Here is a 19,763-nt window from a genome sequence, read left to right as displayed (position 1 = left end):
TTTTTTTTTTTCTCTTTTTTCTGCCTCTTGCCCCATTCACCATGTCTTTTTCTTTTTTTCGCTCCACACCGGAGGAGTTTTCTTGTCCTGCCAAACTGTCATGGAAAGGCATGTTTAGCAGTGATGTGAGCAAGGAGGAATTTACCCGTCGCCTGGACACCCTCCTCCCACCCATAGTGACTGTTCCTCAGCCAGAGAGAAGCGTCTGGCATCCGCTTTCGGAGAGGGGGGGTAGTACTGGTGGCTGTGCTGATGGGGTGGCGCAGCTGCACCAAGACAGGCTACCCTCTGCCAGACTAATTCCACCTGTCTTCCGCTTTTCCCAGCCGCAACCACCAGTTCCCTGGCTAGCCTCCGAGCTAGCACCAGCCCCCTGGCTAGCGTCTGAGCTAGCACCTGTCCCCTGGCTAGCGTCTGAGCTAGCACCTGTCCCCTGGCTAGCGTCTGAGCTAGCACCTGTCCCCGAGCTAGCGTCTGAGCTAGCACCTGTCCCCGAGCTAGCACTTGTCCCTCGGCTAGCGTCTGAGCTAGCACCTGTCTCTCGGCTAGCGTCCGAGCTAGCACCTGTCCCTCGGCTAGCGTCCGAGCTAGCACCTGTCCCTCGGCTAGCGTCCGAGCTAGCACCTGTCCCTCGGCTAGCGTCCGAGCTAGCACCTGTCTCTCGGCTAGCGTCCGAGCTAGCACCTGTCCCTCGGCTAGCGTCCGAGCTAGCACCTGTCCCTCGGCTAGCGTCCGAACTAGCACCTGTCCCTCGGCTAGCGTCCGAGCTAGCACCTGTCCCTCGGCTAGCGTCCGAGCTAGCACCTGTCCCTCGGCTAGCGTCCGAGCTAGCACCTGTCCCTCGGCTAGCGTCCGAGCTAGCACCTGTCCCTCGGCTAGCGTCCGAGCTAGCACCTGTCCCTCGGCTAGCGTCCGAGCTAGCACCTGTCCCTCGGCTAGCGTCCGAGCTAGCACCTGTCCCTCGGCTAGCGTCCGAGCTAGCACCTGTCCCTCGGCTAGCGTCCGAGCTAGCACCTGTCCCTCGGCTAGCGTCCGAGCTAGCACCTGTCCCTCGGCTAGCGTCCGAGCTAGCACCTGTCCCTCGGCTAGCGTCCGAGCTAGCACCAGCCCCTCGGCTAGCGTCCGAGCTAGCACCAGCCCCTCGGCTAGCGTCCGAGCTAGCACCAGCCCCTCGGCTAGTCTCCGAGCTAGCACCAGTCCCCAGGCTGGCCCCCACGTCTCCACCAGCTCCCAGGCTGGCCCCCACGTCTCCACCAGCTCCCAGGCTGGCCCCCACGTCTCCACCAGCTCCCAGGCTGGCCCCCACGTCTCCACCAGCTCCCAGGCTGGCCCCCACGTCTCCACCAGCTCCCAGGCTGGCCTCGACTCCAGCACCTCGGCCTGCTCCGCCGACTCCAGCACCTCGGCCTGCTCCGCCGACTCCAGCACCTCGGCCTGCTCCGCCGACTCCAGCACCTCGGCCTGCTCCGCCGACTCCAGCACCTCGGCCTGCTCCGCCGACTCCAGCACCTCGGCCTGCTCCGCCGACTCCAGCACCTCGGCCTGCTCCGCCGACTCCAGCACCTCGGCCTGCTCCGCCGACTCCAGCACCTCGGCCAGCTCCTCAGCTGCCCTCCTCGTCTCCGGCTTTGACGTCCGCCGCTTCCACGCCTTTGACGTCTGCCGCTTCCACGGCGCCGATGACGTCTGCCGCTTCCACGCCGCCGATGACGTCTGCCGCTTCCACGCCGCCGATGACGTCTGCCGCTTCCACGCCGCCGATGACGTCTGCCGCTTCCACGCCGCCGATGACGTCTGCCGCTTCCACGCCGCCGATGACGTCTGCCGCTTCCACGCCGCCGATGACGTCTTCCTCCACGCCTGCCTCGCCGATGACGTCTTCCTCCACGCCTGCCTCGCCGATGACGTCTTCCTCCACGCCTGCCTCGCCGATGTCATATCCTCGTTTCCGGCGAGACGCACCATGGCGCCAATCACGTCCGCCTTCCCGACGGCCAAGATGGTGGCCGTCCCTTGGTCGCCGGCTTCAGCGGCGTTCTTCTCGCCGCCGCCATCAGACTCGTCCTCGGTGGATTCGGGGACACTGGGGCCGGCGACCCACCACCAGTTCTCCCCTCCACCCTCCCTTGTTTCGTGAGTATGTTGGACATCTGGAATCTGTCCATAGGGGGGGGATACTGTTACGGCTCAGGCTCCTGCCAACGCCGCTCATCCGTCTGTGCGCACCTCGGGACACGCCCACTGGTGCGCACATCCAGGGACGCGCCGCGCGCGTCTCCGCCCTGCTGCAGCCACCAGCTGCAATCACTCGCTGGCAATCTGCACACCTGCGACTGATCAGAGCGAGATCAATAAAGGACCAGTGGACCCAAGGATCGTCGCGGGAACTTAATTTTCTCATGGTGTACCGTAAGCCTTATCCGCTCTTACATGTTGTTTTTCCCTCCGTGATTCTGACGTCTGTTGCTCTTCCGCAGTGCCTTCCCGAGTCTTCCCTCCTCGAGATCTCCCGTTGTTTCCCCGGTGTTTTGGACTGCCTTCTTCATTTCCCGACTCCTCACTCGCCCCTGGACTCTGACGTCTCTCTCTGCCCCCACGGACCCCTCGCTGATCTTGGACCCCTTTTGCCTTGCCCTCTTTGGACTTGTCTGCCTTTTCTCATCAACACTTGGTAACACACTTCAGATATCTACACACATAGTCTTACACCACACACACTCTTGTATTTTAGTCACACACTCTATTTCTATAGTTTAGTTGTATTGGTTATTATTATATATATATTTATTATATATAATAAATGATTGTATATACTGCCCCCTGGTGTCTGAGCCGTCACCTCTCTCAGTAAGCACAACAATATAAGTGTTATAATAAAGGCAACACATGATGTAAGTGTCTATATTAGCTATATTAACCTACTATCAAAATGACTTTAAAAGTCTTATATAAGTGTTATAATGAAGGCAACACATAATGTAAGTGTCTATATTAGCCTACTATCAAAATTAATTTAAAAGTCTTATATAAGTGTCATAATGAAGGCAATACATGATGTAAGTGTCTATATCAGTTATATTAGCCTACTATCAAAATGACTTTAAAAGTCTTATATAAGTGTTATAATGAAGGCAACACATGATGTGTCTATATCAGCTATATTAGCCTACTATCAAAATGACTTTAAAAGTCTTATATAAGTGTTATAATGAAGGCAACACATGATGTAAGTGTCTATATCAGCTATATTAGCCTACTATCAAAATGACTTTAAAAGTCTTATATAAGTGTTATAATGAAGGCAACACATAATGTTAGTGTCTATATTAGCTATATTAGCCTACTATCAAAATGACTTTAAAAGCCTTATATAAGTGTCATAATGAAGGCAACACATGATGTAGGTGTCTATATTAGCTATATTAGCCTACTATCAAAATGACTTTAAAAGTCTTATATAAGTGTTATAATGAAGACAACACGAGATGTAGGTGTCTATATTAGCTATATTAGCCTCCTATCAAAATGACTTTAAAAGTCTTATATAAGTGTCATAATGAAGGCAACACATGATGTGTCTATATTAGCTATATTAGCCTACTATCAAAATGACTTTAAAAGTCTTATATAAGTGTCATAATGAAGGCAACACATGATGTAAGTGTCTATATTAACTATATTAGCCTACTATCAAAATGACTTTAAAAGCCTTATATAAGTGTCATAATGAAGGCAACAGATGATGTGTCTGTATCAGCTATATTAGCCTACTATCAAAATGACTTTACAAGTCTTATATAAGTGTTATAATGAAGGCAACACATGATGTAAGTGTCTATATCAGCTATATTAGCCTACTATCAAAATGACTTTAAAAGTCTTATATAAGTGTTATAATGAAGGCAACACATAATGTTAGTGTCTATATTAGCTATATTAGCCTACTATCAAAATGACTTTAAAAGCCTTATATAAGTGTCATAATGAAGGCAACACATGATGTAAGTATCTATATTAGCTATATTAGCCTACTATCAAAATGACTTTAAAAGTCTTATATAAGTCTTATAATGAAGGCAACACATGATGTAAGTGTCTATATTAGCTATGTTAGCCTACTATCAAAATGACTTTAAAAGTCTTATATAAGTGTTATAATGAAGGCAACACATGATGTAAGTGTCTATATTAGCCTCCTATCAAAATGACTTTAAAAGTCTTATATAAGTGTTATAATAAAGGCAACACATGATGTAAGTGTCTATATTAGCTATATTAACCTACTATCAAAATGACTTTAAAAGTCTTATATAAGTGTTATAATGAAGGCAACACATAATGTAAGTGTCTATATTAGCCTACTATCAAAATTAATTTAAAAGTCTTATATAAGTGTCATAATGAAGGCAATACATGATGTAAGTGTCTATATCAGTTATATTAGCCTACTATCAAAATGACTTTAAAAGTCTTATATAAGTGTTATAATGAAGGCAACACATGATGTGTCTATATCAGCTATATTAGCCTACTATCAAAATGACTTTAAAAGTCTTATATAAGTGTTATAATGAAGGCAACACATGATGTAAGTGTCTATATCAGCTATATTAGCCTACTATCAAAATGACTTTAAAAGTCTTATATAAGTGTTATAATGAAGGCAACACATAATGTTAGTGTCTATATTAGCTATATTAGCCTACTATCAAAATGACTTTAAAAGCCTTATATAAGTGTCATAATGAAGGCAACACATGATGTAGGTGTCTATATTAGCTATATTAGCCTACTATCAAAATGACTTTAAAAGTCTTATATAAGTGTTATAATGAAGACAACACGAGATGTAGGTGTCTATATTAGCTATATTAGCCTCCTATCAAAATGACTTTAAAAGTCTTATATAAGTGTCATAATGAAGGCAACACATGATGTGTCTATATTAGCTATATTAGCCTACTATCAAAATGACTTTAAAAGTCTTATATAAGTGTCATAATGAAGGCAACACATGATGTAAGTGTCTATATTAACTATATTAGCCTACTATCAAAATGACTTTAAAAGCCTTATATAAGTGTCATAATGAAGGCAACAGATGATGTGTCTGTATCAGCTATATTAGCCTACTATCAAAATGACTTTACAAGTCTTATATAAGTGTTATAATGAAGGCAACACATGATGTAAGTGTCTATATCAGCTATATTAGCCTACTATCAAAATGACTTTAAAAGTCTTATATAAGTGTTATAATGAAGGCAACACATAATGTTAGTGTCTATATTAGCTATATTAGCCTACTATCAAAATGACTTTAAAAGCCTTATATAAGTGTCATAATGAAGGCAACACATAATGTTAGTGTCTATATTAGCTATATTAGCCTACTATCAAAATGACTTTAAAAGTCTTATATAAGTGTTATAATGAAGACAACACGAGATGTAGGTGTCTATATTAGCTATATTAGCCTACTATCAAAATGACCTTAAAAGTCTTATATAAGTGTCATAATGAAGGCAACACATGATGTAAGTGTCTATATCAGCTATATTAGCCTACTATCAAAATGACTTTAAAAGTCTTATATAAGTGTTATAATGAAGGCAACACATGATGTAAGTGTCTATATCAGCTATATTAGCCTACTATCAAAATTACTTTAAAAGTCTTATATAAGTGTTATAATGAAGGCAACACATAATGTTAGTGTCTATATTAGCTATATTAGCCTACTATCAAAATGACTTTAAAAGTCTTATATAAGTGTTATAATGAAGGCAACACATGATGTAAGTGTCTATATCAGCTATATTAGCCTACTATCAACATGACTTTAAAAGTCTTATATAAGTGTCATAATGAAGGCAACACATGATGTAAGTGTCTGTATCAGCTATATTAGCCTACTATCAAAATGACTTTAAAAGTCTTATATAAGTGTTATAATGAAGGCAACACATGATGTAAGTATCTATATTAGCTATATTAGCCTACTATCAAAATGACTTTAAAAGCCTTATATAAGTGTCATAATGAAGGCAACACATGATGTAAGTGTCTATATCAGCTATATTAGCCTACTATCAAAATGACTTTAAAAGTCTTATATAGGTGTTATAATGAAGGCAACACATAATGTTAGTGTCTATATTAGCTATATTAGCCTACTATCAAAATGACTTTAAAAGTCTTATATAAGTGTCATAATGAAGGCAACACATGATGTGTCTATATTAGCTATATTAGCCTACTATCAAAATGACTTTAAAAGTCTTATATAAGTGTCATAATGAAGGCAACACATGATGTAAGTGTCTATATTAACTATATTAGCCTACTATCAAAATGACTTTAAAAGCCTTATATAAGTGTCATAATGAAGGCAACAGATGATGTGTCTGTATCAGCTATATTAGCCTACTATCAAAATGACTTTACAAGTCTTATATAAGTGTTATAATGAAGGCAACACATGATGTAAGTGTCTATATCAGCTATATTAGCCTACTATCAAAATGACTTTAAAAGTCTTATATAAGTGTTATAATGAAGGCAACACATAATGTTAGTGTCTATATTAGCTATATTAGCCTACTATCAAAATGACTTTAAAAGCCTTATATAAGTGTCATAATGAAGGCAACACATAATGTTAGTGTCTATATTAGCTATATTAGCCTACTATCAAAATGACTTTAAAAGTCTTATATAAGTGTTATAATGAAGACAACACGAGATGTAGGTGTCTATATTAGCTATATTAGCCTACTATCAAAATGACCTTAAAAGTCTTATATAAGTGTCATAATGAAGGCAACACATGATGTAAGTGTCTATATCAGCTATATTAGCCTACTATCAAAATGACTTTAAAAGTCTTATATAAGTGTTATAATGAAGGCAACACATGATGTAAGTGTCTATATCAGCTATATTAGCCTACTATCAAAATTACTTTAAAAGTCTTATATAAGTGTTATAATGAAGGCAACACATAATGTTAGTGTCTATATTAGCTATATTAGCCTACTATCAAAATGACTTTAAAAGTCTTATATAAGTGTTATAATGAAGGCAACACATGATGTAAGTGTCTATATCAGCTATATTAGCCTACTATCAACATGACTTTAAAAGTCTTATATAAGTGTCATAATGAAGGCAACACATGATGTAAGTGTCTGTATCAGCTATATTAGCCTACTATCAAAATGACTTTAAAAGTCTTATATAAGTGTTATAATGAAGGCAACACATGATGTAAGTATCTATATTAGCTATATTAGCCTACTATCAAAATGACTTTAAAAGCCTTATATAAGTGTCATAATGAAGGCAACACATGATGTAAGTGTCTATATCAGCTATATTAGCCTACTATCAAAATGACTTTAAAAGTCTTATATAGGTGTTATAATGAAGGCAACACATAATGTTAGTGTCTATATTAGCTATATTAGCCTACTATCAAAGGCTGACACAAATCTTCATTGACACAAATGTTGTATTTTCATTTTTATTCTACACATTTTTGCAACATTGGAAATCATTAGTAAAATGGAGGCTTCTCACAGGGTGAGATAACTTCTGGAAATGACTGGCTCAGAATGGCCAAAGGTATAGATGTGTGTGTCCAAGTTATTTTTTTATTTGATTTGATTTTTTTATTTTGTACTGTGCAGCTTCTCAGGCAAATCATATAGTAGATGTAGATGCCCGTATCGGCTGTTCACATTTACTTTACAAAAGAGAAGTGTAGGATACTTCTCTTGTTGCCTTATTTGTATTTGACTTTATTCAATTATTTCGCCTCATCAACTAAATTGGCAATTAATTTTGTCATTGTTTTAGTCAACGTGCATTTGTTGTGATTCATTATTGTCCCATTTTAGTCGAAGGGAAAATAGGTCGTTGACGATAACTAAGACGAACATTTTTTGTCAACAAAAATCACACTTGTGTCCCGGCGTTGCTCGTTCTTGTTGCATTTGGAAGGACCACTTGCATGTCGGGCCCAGGTGAGCGTTGCTTGGACGCCAGGATGCAGACGGACAGCAGACGACGTGCAGGTAAAATGTCTATTTAATGACAAAGCAAAAAGCTATAGTGCAGCTGGGAAGTGCACCGGAAGTATAAGTAAAGTTATGCGGGAACAAGGTTAAACAGAACACAGACTACAAAGTACAAACCCCGTTTCCATATGAGTTGGGAAATTGTGTTAGATGTAAATATAAACGGAATACAATGATTTGCAAATCCTTTTCAACCCATATTCAATTGAATGCGCTACAAAGACAACATATTTGATGTTCAAACTCATAAACTTTATTTTTTTTTTGCAAATAATAATTAACTTAGAATTTCATGGCTGCAACACGTGCCAAAGTAGTTGGGAAAGGGCATGTTCACCACTGTGTTACATCACCTTTTCTTTTAACAACACTCAATAAACGATTGGGAACTGAGGAAACGAATTGTTGAAGCTTTGAAAGTGGAATTCTTTCCCATTCTTGTTTATGTAGAGCTTCAGTCGTTCAACAGTCCGGGGTCTCCGCTGTCGTATTTTACGCTTCATAATGCACCACACATTTTCGATGGGAGACAGGTATGGACTGCAGGCGGACCAGGAAAGTACCCGCACTCTTTTTTTACGAAGCCACGCTGTTGAAACACGTGCTGAATGTGGCTTGGCATTGTCTTGCTGAAATAAGCAGGGGCGTCCATGAAAAAGATGGCGCTTAGATGGCAGCATATGTTGTTCCAAAACCTGTATGTACCTTTCAGCATTAATGGTGCCTTCACAGATGTGTAAGTTACCCATGCTTTGGGCACTAATGCACTCCCATACCATCACAGATACTGGCTTTTGAACTTTGCGTCGATAACAGTCTGGATGGTTCGCTTCCCCTTTGGTCCGGATGACACGATGTCGAATATTTCTAAAAACAATTTGAAATGTGGACTCGTCAGACCACAGAACACTTTTCGACTTTGCATGAGTCCATCTTAGATGATCTCGGGCCCAGAGAAGCCGGCGGCGTTTCTGGGTGTTGTTGATAAATGGCTTTCGCTTTGCATAGTAGAGCTTTAACTTGCACTTACAGATGTAGCGACCAACTGTATTTAGTGACAGTGGTTTTCTGAAGTGTTCCTGAGCCCATGTGGTGATATCCTTTAGAGATTGATGTCGGTTTTTGATACAGTGCCGTCTGAGGGATCGAAGGTCACGGTCATTCAATGTTGGTTTCCGGCCATGCCGCTTATGTGCAGTGACTTCTCCAGATTCTCTGAACCCTTTGATGCTATTATGGACCGTAGATGTTGAAATCCCTAAATTTCTTGCAATTACACTTTGAGAAACGTTGTTCTTAAACTGTTTGACTATTTGCTCACGCAGTTGTGGACAAAGGGGTGTACCTCGCCCCATCCTTTCTTGTGAAAGACTGAGCATTTTTTGGGAAGCTGTTTTTATACCCAATCATGGCACCCACCTGTTCCCAATTAGCCTGTTCACCTGTGGGATGTTCCAAATAAGTGTTTGATGAGCATTCCTCAACTTTATCAGTATTCATTGCCACCTTTCCCAACTTCTTTGTCACGTGTTGCTGGCATCAAATTCTAAAGTTAATGATTATTTGCAAAAAAAAAAAAAAGTTTATCAGTTTGAACATCAAATATGTTGTCTTTGTAGCATATTCAACTGAATATGGGTTGAAAAGGATTTGCAAATCATTGTATTCCGTTTATATTTACATCTAACACAATTTCCCAACTCATATGGAAACGGGGTTTGTAATAATCCAGTCCTGTTCAACGCTCCATCTCTAAACTTAAGGTATTTTCATTTGAAATCACTACGTAAGTTACGGCTGATAAAAGATTGAATATCAAAAAAGTAGCTGCATTAAGTCCTTTATTGTTTTTTAACAGATGAAGTCTTAGCCACTTACTTAAAATAAATCATCAGGTCAATATAAAATGCTGAAGTTTACACATCCAAGACAGAAAAAAACATGTTTAAACAGTTGTGAACTTCCATATTATAGCATCACAACATAAAGTGATGATGAAATAAAATAAAAAATAACTTCTAATAGGCTACAGAGGACAAAGCAGCAATGCTGACATGTTTCTTATTTCTTCTTCGGGGAGACCAAGCACTTTTCATAAGCCGTGAGTCATAGATATGATGATTGTTTACATGCAGGGTGTTTCAGTGGTAAACAAACAGCTTCTTTCAACGTGTGTAAGACGTGTACGCGCATTAGCTTTGTGTGTTGTCCGCCAATAACAGCGATTTTGATAGCTAACATGAGCCATCATTGTTTATATCCGGGGTGTCAAACTCATTTTAGATCGGGGGCCACATGGAGAAAAATCTACTCCCAAGTGGGCCGGACTGGTAAATTCACGGCACGATAACTTAAAAATAAAGACAACTTCAGATTGTTTTCTTTGTTTTAAAAATGGGTAAAGCACATTTTAAAAATGTACAAATCATAATGTTGTTGGTTTTATTTACACTTACATGTTGCGGTTAATAGTATTCTCTCTATATTTGCCGTTTGTCAGGTTCAAACACTGATCACATCTATTAAACAGGACAAGAAAAAAAGAATCAGAGACAGAATTCCATTTGGCTCAGTGAGGAGAAACGTGTACATCTGTACCCTTGTACAGTGTCATTACGCTCTGCCAAAAGATTATACGCTTCCTACTTTTATTTGGACTTTCCCCGACCACATGGCAACAGCTGCTTCCAAAGGGATGTGGGTCATAAACAGCCATCGCCTTTGATTACAAAACAGTTAAAAAAAAAAGGTTGGTTCAAAAAAAGAGGTCGTAAAAGAGGTTCATAAAAGAGTTAAAAAAAGAGGTGTCTGGAACTTGGGCAGTTCCTGCCTTCTCTCCGCTTTGTAGTTCTTGGGTTAAAACACTATCTTTCTGTTGATTGCAATACATGAAAGAAACAGAACACCTTCATGTTGCTTCCCCCCCTACACAGTGGAGTTTTACAAGTTTTTCTTCTTGGTAGGTTCAAAGACATCTTTTGACTTATCGCCGAGAACTCACTGAAACACAAAGTTTTTGTGATAACTTAGATACAATTATTCTAACATCGTTATTTATACTTTCTGAATAAATGATGTGATAATGTTCATCAGTCAACTCATTGGTGTTAATTTTCAATCTATCAAGAAAAGACAATAATATCAAAAATCAAATTACAGTCATTTATGTATTTTGCTCATTTTCATCAACTGGTGCATTAACATCGTGTTTTTTTGTTTTTTTAAACATATGTAGCATCATCTACAAAGATACAAATAATTGATTTTGCGACATCTAGTGGATACATTTAGAACAGCAGTTTCTTTTATTAAAAAATTTCGGCTCATTTTTATACTTGGCAAACTTATCCCGCGGGCCGGATAAAACCTGTACGTTTGACACTAGAGATGTCCGATGATATCGGCCTGCCGATATTATAGGTCGATAAATGCGTTAAAATGTAATATCGGAAATGATCGGTATCGTTTTTTTTAATTATTATTATTATTTTTTTTAAATTAAATCAACATAAAAAACACAAGATACACTTACAATTAGTGCACCAACCCAAAAAACCTCCCTCATTCACACTCATTCACACAAAAGGGTTGTTTCTTTCTGTTATTAATATTGTGGTTCCTACATTATATATCAATATATATCAATACAGTCTGCAAGAGATACAGTCCGTAAGCACACATGATTGGTCCACTAATAGTACTAACCTTTAACTGTTAATTTGACTCATTTTCATTAATTACTAGTTTCTATGTAACTGTTTTTATATTGTTTTACTTTCTTTTTTATTCAAGAACATGTTTTTAATGTATTTGCCTTATTCTATTAATTTTTAAAAAAGTACCTTATCTTCACCATACCTGGTTGTCCAAATTAGGCATAATAATGTGTTAATTCCACGACTGTATATATCGGTTGATATCGGTATCGGTAATTAAAGAGTTGGACAATATCGGAATATTGGATATCGGCAAAAAGCCATTATCGGACATCCCTATTTGACACCCCTGGTTTATACAGTATATTATATATATATATATTTTATTCATATAACAACAACGTGACAGCAGATAGTTAGTTGCTTATCTTGGACTGCTTTTGTGTATGTGTTTTTATTCAATATATTTAGTCATTAAAAAAAAAAAGTCATTTAAGAAATATATGTTCTGTTAAACCACTAATGTTAAAGGGGAACATTATCACAATTTCAGAAGGGTTTAAACCATTAAAAATCAGTTCCCAGTGGCTTATTTTATTTTTCGAAGTTTTTTTCTAAATTTTACCCATCACGCAATATCCCTAAAAAAAGCTTCAAAGTGCCTGATTTTAACCATCGTTATATACACCCGTCCATTTTCCTGTGACGTCACATAGTGATGCCAACACAAACAAACATGGCGGAAAGAACAGCAAGCTATAGCGACATTAGCTCGGATTCAGACTCGGATTTCAGCGGCTTAAGCGATTCAACAGATTACGCATGTATTGAAACGGATGGTTGTAGTGTGGAGGCAGGTAGCGGAAACGAAATTGAAGAAGAAACTGAAGCTATTGAGCCATATCGGTTTGAACCGTATGCAAGCGAAACCGACAAAAACGACACGACAGCCAGCGACACGGGAGAAAGCGAGGAAGAATTCGGCGATCGCCTTCTAACCAACGATTGGTATGTGTTTGTTTGGCATTAAAGGAACCTAACAACTATGAACTAGGTTTACAGCATATGAAATACATTTGGCAACAACATGCACTTTGAGAGTGCAGGCAGCCCAATTTTCATCAATTAATATATTCTGTAGACATACCCTCATGTCAGCAGGCCAGGGAAGCTGGGGTCGATATTCTTCTCTTGATCATCTTCGGTGTGAGCCAAGACATCCAGGGGGTTTAGCTCGCTCGTCTGCGGGAACAAACTGCCGCCATTGCTTGCCGTGCTACCGAGGTCCTTTGTCCCTGAATTGCTCACACACTCCGGCAGATTCAATGGGGGTCTGGCGGCAGATTTCTTTGACTTTATCGTTGGAAATGCATCTGCTTTGAGTGTCGCAGGATATCCACACATTCTTGCCATCTCTGTCGTAGCATAGCTTTCGTCGGTAAAGTGTGCGGAACAAACGTCCAATTTCTTGCCACTTTCGCATCTTTGGGCCACTGGTGCAACTTGAATCCGTCCCTGTTCGTGTTGTTACACCCTCCGACAACACACCGACGAGGCATGATGTCTCCAAGGTACGGAAAACAGTAAAAAAAAAAAAGAAAAATAACAGAGCTGATTTGACTCGGTGTTTGAGAAAATGGCGGATTGCTTCCCGATGTGACGTCACGTTGTGATGTCATCACTCCGAGAGTGAATATTAGAAAGGCGTTCAATTCGCCAAAATTCACCCATTTAGAGTTCGGAAATCGGTTAAAAGAATATATGGTCTTTTTTCTGCAACATCAAGGTATATATTGACGCTTACATAGGTCTGGTGATAATGTTCCCCTTTAACCGGTGGTGTACTTGTTATATTTTTTGGTTTGAAAATTTTACTTTGAACAAGTCGCAAATCGCTATGAATCATATTCAAAAACAATGAAGTCTACATTGAAACAACATTTATTTTTAACCAGTACATCAAAGAAACCTGATAGTCTTTTAGAATTGGTGACATTAGGAGTGCTGGCCGGGTCCTGACTGGCTAATCTGGATTTTAGGGAAGCCCTGTAAAGAACCTTTAGTGGCTATTGGGCCCATTCAAAGAGGACTTCCAAAAAGGAAACACTATTCTCCTGTATGTGTTCTCTTGTGTCTTTGCATGCTACTTTTGTCAGAGAATCTCTTAGCGCACACTGAACAGCTGAAAGGTTTTTCTCCTGTATGACTCCTGGTGTGTATCTGCATATTCTGTTTGCTTGAGAATCTTTTGCTGCACACTGAACAACAGAAAGGTTTTTCTCCTGTGTGCGTTCTCATGTGTGTTTGCATGTTGTATTTGTCAGAAAATGTTCTACCGCACACTGAACAACTGAAAGGTTTTTCTCCCGTGTGCGTCCTCATGTGTGTTTGCAGACTGTATTTGTCAGGAAGTCCTCTACCACACACTGAACAACGGAAACGTTGTTCTACTGCGTGTGTTCTCATGTGTATTTTCATATGACCGTTGTCAGAGAATCTTTTACAACAAACCGGACAAACGAAAGGTTTTTCTCCCGTGTGTGTTCTCATATGCCGAGTCAAATCAGTGTTTTTAACAAAGCCTTTTGCACAAAATGAACAACTATGGCGGGTTTCTCCTGTGTGTGTCATCATATGTCTTTGCCTAATATTTTTGGCAGAGAATCTTTGACCGCAGATTGAACAACTGAAAGGTTTTTCTCCTGTGTGCGTTCTGAAATGTATTTGCATATTAAGTTTGTTAGAGAATCGTTTGCCACAAACTGAACAACTGAACGGTTTTTCTCCGGTGTGCGTTCTCATGTGTGTTTGCATATTACATTTTTTAGAGTATGTCTTACCGCAAGCTGAACAGCTGAAAGGTTTTTCTCCCGTGTGTGTTCTCATATGTCGAGTCAAATTAGATTTTTCAACAAACCTTTTTGTGCAAACAGAACAACCAAAGGGTTTTTCTCCGGTGTGTGTTTTCATGTGTGACTTCATGTTGCTTTTGACGGAGAATCTTTTACCGCAAACAGAGCAACTGAAAGGTTTTAGTCTCGTGTGTGTTCTCATGTGTAATTCCATTTTTACATTAACGTGTGACGTTGTTTCGTCACTATCTGATAGTGGAGCTAAGAGCTTGTCTGCTTGTGATCCTCCACAGTGGTCTCCATCAGCTTCTGTTGTCATGTGTTGAGTTGAGCTGCTTCTTGAAGATTCCACGGCTCTGTTCTCCCCACTTGGACTGTGGTGAAACTGTGAGGACTCAGGTGGTTCGTCTTCATGGTCTTCAGTCTTCACAGAGACAACAGTCAGTGGAAACTTGGTGAGATCAGCCTCCTCCTGCCGTGGAAGACACTCTCCCTCCTGAGCAACCCAGAGTTTCTCCTCTTCCTCTTTAAAGTGGGGGGGCTGTGGATCCTCCTGCTTCAAAGTGGCGCTCCCCTCCAGCAAATCAGCGGGGGGTTCCTCTCGATGACAAAGCAGCTGCTGGACGTCTGCAGAAGAAATAATAATTATTTCGCTAATGTGACTATCACAGCGTTGCAATTTTAGACCATGATTCTACATCTGTACACTTTCACAATCACAACCACACTGTTAAACCGTGAAGATTTAAATCACACTGAATAGTGAACACAAAGTATAGAATTATATTTTGAGATAAATGACAAACCAGATGTGTTAAATGTTAGAATAGTTATGTATATATTATCACACAGCTCTTATGCTTAAGGGCCGTTGCTATAGTTATTATCAATGGTGCTGAAATTGTATTTTTCTTTGTCTGTGCAAAGCTGGCAATCCAAAAGATTGCGAGCCAGTATCGTATCAGTGTTTGTTTCCAGAATCGGCCTGCTGACTGCCAAGGCCGAACATCGAGTACCGTGACGCAGACAGAGCAGAGACAAGGCGATATCACGACTGTCAGCACATTTGCGTTTTTGGATCATCATATATCGTGTCTAACTGGAGCTGTCACTCAGCGACAGCTTCAGTGATGTAACCAGGGACCTCCCAAATAAATAGAGGAAGCACGTGGGCTGGACTTTTAGAACGTAGTTTGGATCTATAAATAGAGTACAGCCCAAAACATGTCTCTCCTCATTGAGCAAAATTGAACTCTGTCTCTGCATGATTCCTTGCTTCTCGTCTGTTTAACCGATGTCATCAGTGTTTGAACCTGACATGAGGGAGACTTTTAAAGCTTACTTTCTAAGAGAACATATGATTCCATATTTTCAGTTTGAGACCATGAAAAAAAACCTCACATTTAAGCATATGCAAACTGGAGACATTGAACTGGGTGATGGGGAGGTGGAAATTTGTCCAGCGCAGGCCACTTTCCACAGCCGCACCCAACTGCTATGCAGATTGGGTAACCTTAACCCATTTATAGAGATGATAAATGCGTTAAAATGTAATATCGGAAATTATCGGTATCGTTTTTTTTATTATCGGTATCGTTTTTTTTTTTTTTTATTAAATCAACATAAAAAACACAAGATACACTTACAATTAGTGCACCAACCCAAAAAACCTCCCTCATTCACACAAAAGGGTTGTTTCTTTCTGTTATTAATATTGTGGTTCCTACATTATATATCAATATATATCAATACAGTCTGCAAGGGATACAGTCCGTAAGCACACATGATTGTGCGTGCTGCTGGTCCACTAATAGTACTAACTTTAACAGTTAATTTTACTCATTTTTAGAGATGTCCGATAAATGCGCTAAAATGTAATATCGGAAATTATCGGTATAGTTTTTTTTTATTATCGGTATCGTTTTTTTATTTTTTATTTTTTTATTAAATCAACATAAAAAACACAAGATACACTTACAATTCGTGCACCAACCCAAAAAACCTTCCTCCCCCATTTACACTCATTCGCACAAAAGGGTTGTTTCTTTCTGTTATTAATATTGTGGATCCTACATTATATATCAATATATATCAATACAGTCTGCAAGGGATACAGTCCGTAAGCACACATGATTGTGCGTGCTGCTGGTTCACTAATAGTACTAACCTTTAACAGTTAATTTTACTCATTTTCATTAATTACTAGTTTCTATCTAACTCAGCGTTTCTCAAAGTGTGGGGCGCGCCCCACTGGTGGGGAATAGAGACATGATAGGTGGGGCGCGAGGAACGGGAGGACATTTCACTTTAATTATTATTTTTTTAATTATATTCTTAGATTTTTTTTTTTTTACTATGCTTTCATTTTCTATACACACTGTAAATCACTTTGTGATTCTGTCTGTGAAATCCGCTATATAAATAAATGTAAATTACTTATTTTTCCTGTAGGCTTTAAATGTTTCGGTAGGAGCAAAAGTTTGACAGACATAGCAACAGTAACTAACGAGGGTGTGGCTAAGCGGATCAAACTTTCGCGCGGATGGGTAGCAGGCTAATGTGTGGATCACAATTACACAAAATGGATACATTTGTGACTGGCACCTCAAAGGTCGTCGAGCCAGAGCCAGCGCCTGCAGAAAAACAAAAATCTGACGGGCCTAATCAACCAAAAAGAAAATATGATGAAGGGTATCTTGCTCTTGGATTGACGGCAGAGGAGAGACGGCCCTGTGTGTTCTGTGTCGAAAAGCGCTAGGAGCAGACTGAGATCCAACAAATGAAAGAGACACCTCGAGACCAATCACGTCAATAAGCCACTTGATTTCTTTCAAAGAAAAGTGTCAACAGGAGAAGCGCATGGTAAAAGCTGCATCAGTAAACAGTAACGCTCAAATGGCTTCATATAGAGTTGCATACACAATTGCACAATGCAAAAAAACACATGTTATGTCCTCGGTTTCACCTATGTGCTTATTTAGGTGTCTTCATTTAATAATAATCAAGCAACACGTTTCAACTCAATGCCTCGGATCGCTCCCGTTTATTAACAACTTCGAGAGTCCAAACTCTTCCTCCCTCCCGTGACGTCACACACTGAACACATGCTACGGTGGCTCGGACATGACAAAACAGTACATGACACCTCACACAATTGCTGAGCAGCTCATTCTCCCCGCTGCAATAGACCTGGTGTCAGTTATTTGATTTATTATTGAACTTGATGCAAGTTATACCACAGCTGCACAGTTATTTGATTTATTATTGAACTTGATGTTATGTTATGTTATTGAGTTTGAATGTATACAACTTGATGTTCAATACATTTGAAAATGTTAAGCTTGGCATTAGCGTTCTGTTGGGGCGATGGGGGCAGGTGGGGCTTGAAAACTCCCCCTTGTCCAAAGTGGGGGATGACAAAAAAAGTTTGAGAACCACTGATCTAACTGTTTTTATATTGTTTTTCTTTCAAAGAGTTGGACAATATCGGAATATCGGCAAAAAGCCATTATTGGACATCCCTACTAATTTTCATTAATTACTAGTTTCTATGTAACTGTTTTTATATTGTTTTACTTTCTTTTTTATTCAAGAAAATGTTTTTAATTTATTTATCTTATTTTATTAATTTTTTTTAAAAGTACCTTATCTTCACCATACCTGGTTGTCCAAATTAGGCATAATAATGTGTTAATTCCACGACTGCATATATCGGTTGATATCGCTATCGGTAATTAAAGAGTTGGACAATATCGGAATATCGGATATCGGCAAAAAGCCATTATCGGACATCCCTACTAATTTTCATTAATTACTAGTTTCTATCTAACTGTTTTTATATTGTTTTACTTTCTTTTTTATTCAAGAAAATGTTTTTAATTTATTTATCTTATTTTATTAATTTTTTTTTAAAAGTACCTTATCTTCACCATACCTGGTTGTCCAAATTAGGCATAATAATGTGTTAATTCCACGACTGCATATATCGGTTGATATCGGTATCGGTAATTAAAGAGTTGGACAAGATCGGAATATCGGATATCGGCAAAAAGCCATTATCGGACATCCCTACCCATTTATAAACAAAATTCTAAAACACTTTATTCTAACAAATAAAATAAAATTAAAAAAACACGCATTTTGCTCAGTAATTTGTACTCAATGGAGAAAAATTAAGTTACATAAATTCAGAGTAAAAAAAAAGGTACTAAAAACACAAAAATAACCGCGTATATCTCCATCCTGAGAGAGAATTTTGGACCCCGGATGAACATGTGTCACAAACATTGTATTAGATGATATGTGGATGTTGTGCTTACTTGGACTGTGATGAAGCTGTGAGGACTCAGGTGGTTTGTCTTCATGCTCTTCAGTCTTCACAGAGACAACAGTCAGTGGAAACTTGCTGAGATCAGCCTCCTCCTGCCCTAGAAGACACTCTCCACCCTGAGTGATCCAGAGATCCTCCTCTTCCTCTTTAACACAGGGGTACTGTGGGTCCTGCTCTTCCAGTTTAAAATAGATGGGCTGTGGATCCTCCTGCTTCCAATTGAAGCGTCCTCTGTGCGAAAGAGAGAGAGATTCCTCTTGACATCTCATCGGTGGCTGGATGTCTGCAAGACACAAACAAAATACATTTCAACTAAGACATGTCAAATATTGCATAGTACATTGAATATAAATATTTTACAAGTGGACAGAGCGAGTAGAAAATGTTGAACCTATGTCAGCTTGTAAGTTATCATATATTTTAGGTCGGTCGGTGTGGGGGCAGAGTGTGATCAGCGCGCTTGCAGGAGCAAAGGTCACCGCCTCTGTCAATGGTGTTGAGGGCAGAGCACCGTCGGCTAAGGGCGGGGCATGTGCGGGACGGCGAGACACAGCTGTCAGGTGATTAGATTTCACAGGTGGTACGTGGTGATCTAATCATCTGTTGTCTTCAACAGTGAGCGGCCAGCGGAGGAGAGAGGTGGGAGAGTCTGGAGAGAAAAGACATCTGAAAAGATTGTCCTTGGCATTAAAAACTCTGCTAAAACGGCACGCCTGGCTCCCGCGAGGTGGTATCCGTGGAACGGGTAGGGAACGACTTCCACAGTAGGTCTTTATTGTCATTGCACAAGTACAACGATACTTTGCTTTCAGCACAAACCCGTTCAAGGTTAGACAAACAAACA

The 19,763-nt window shown here is 39.8% G+C and overlaps 1 protein-coding gene across 1 annotated transcript in view; it reads right to left on the bottom strand.

The window, feature by feature from the left end:
- Positions 1-19,763, bottom strand: part of LOC133623526 (uncharacterized) — a 92,648-nt gene that overhangs the window by 66,070 nt on the left and 6,815 nt on the right. Inside the window, exon 2 of the mRNA XM_072916119.1 lies at positions 18,909-19,202. Coding sequence (XP_072772220.1) covers positions 18,909-19,202 — 294 coding nt within the window. The remainder of the gene's footprint in view (positions 1-18,908; positions 19,203-19,763) is intronic.

Source organism: Nerophis lumbriciformis, linkage group LG26, assembly GCF_033978685.3.
Source record: "Nerophis lumbriciformis linkage group LG26, RoL_Nlum_v2.1, whole genome shotgun sequence".
NCBI classification, from domain to species: Eukaryota; Metazoa; Chordata; class Actinopteri; order Syngnathiformes; family Syngnathidae; genus Nerophis; species Nerophis lumbriciformis.
The sequence above is the reverse complement of the archived record's forward strand: the minus strand, read 5'-3'. Positions and strand labels throughout refer to the sequence as shown.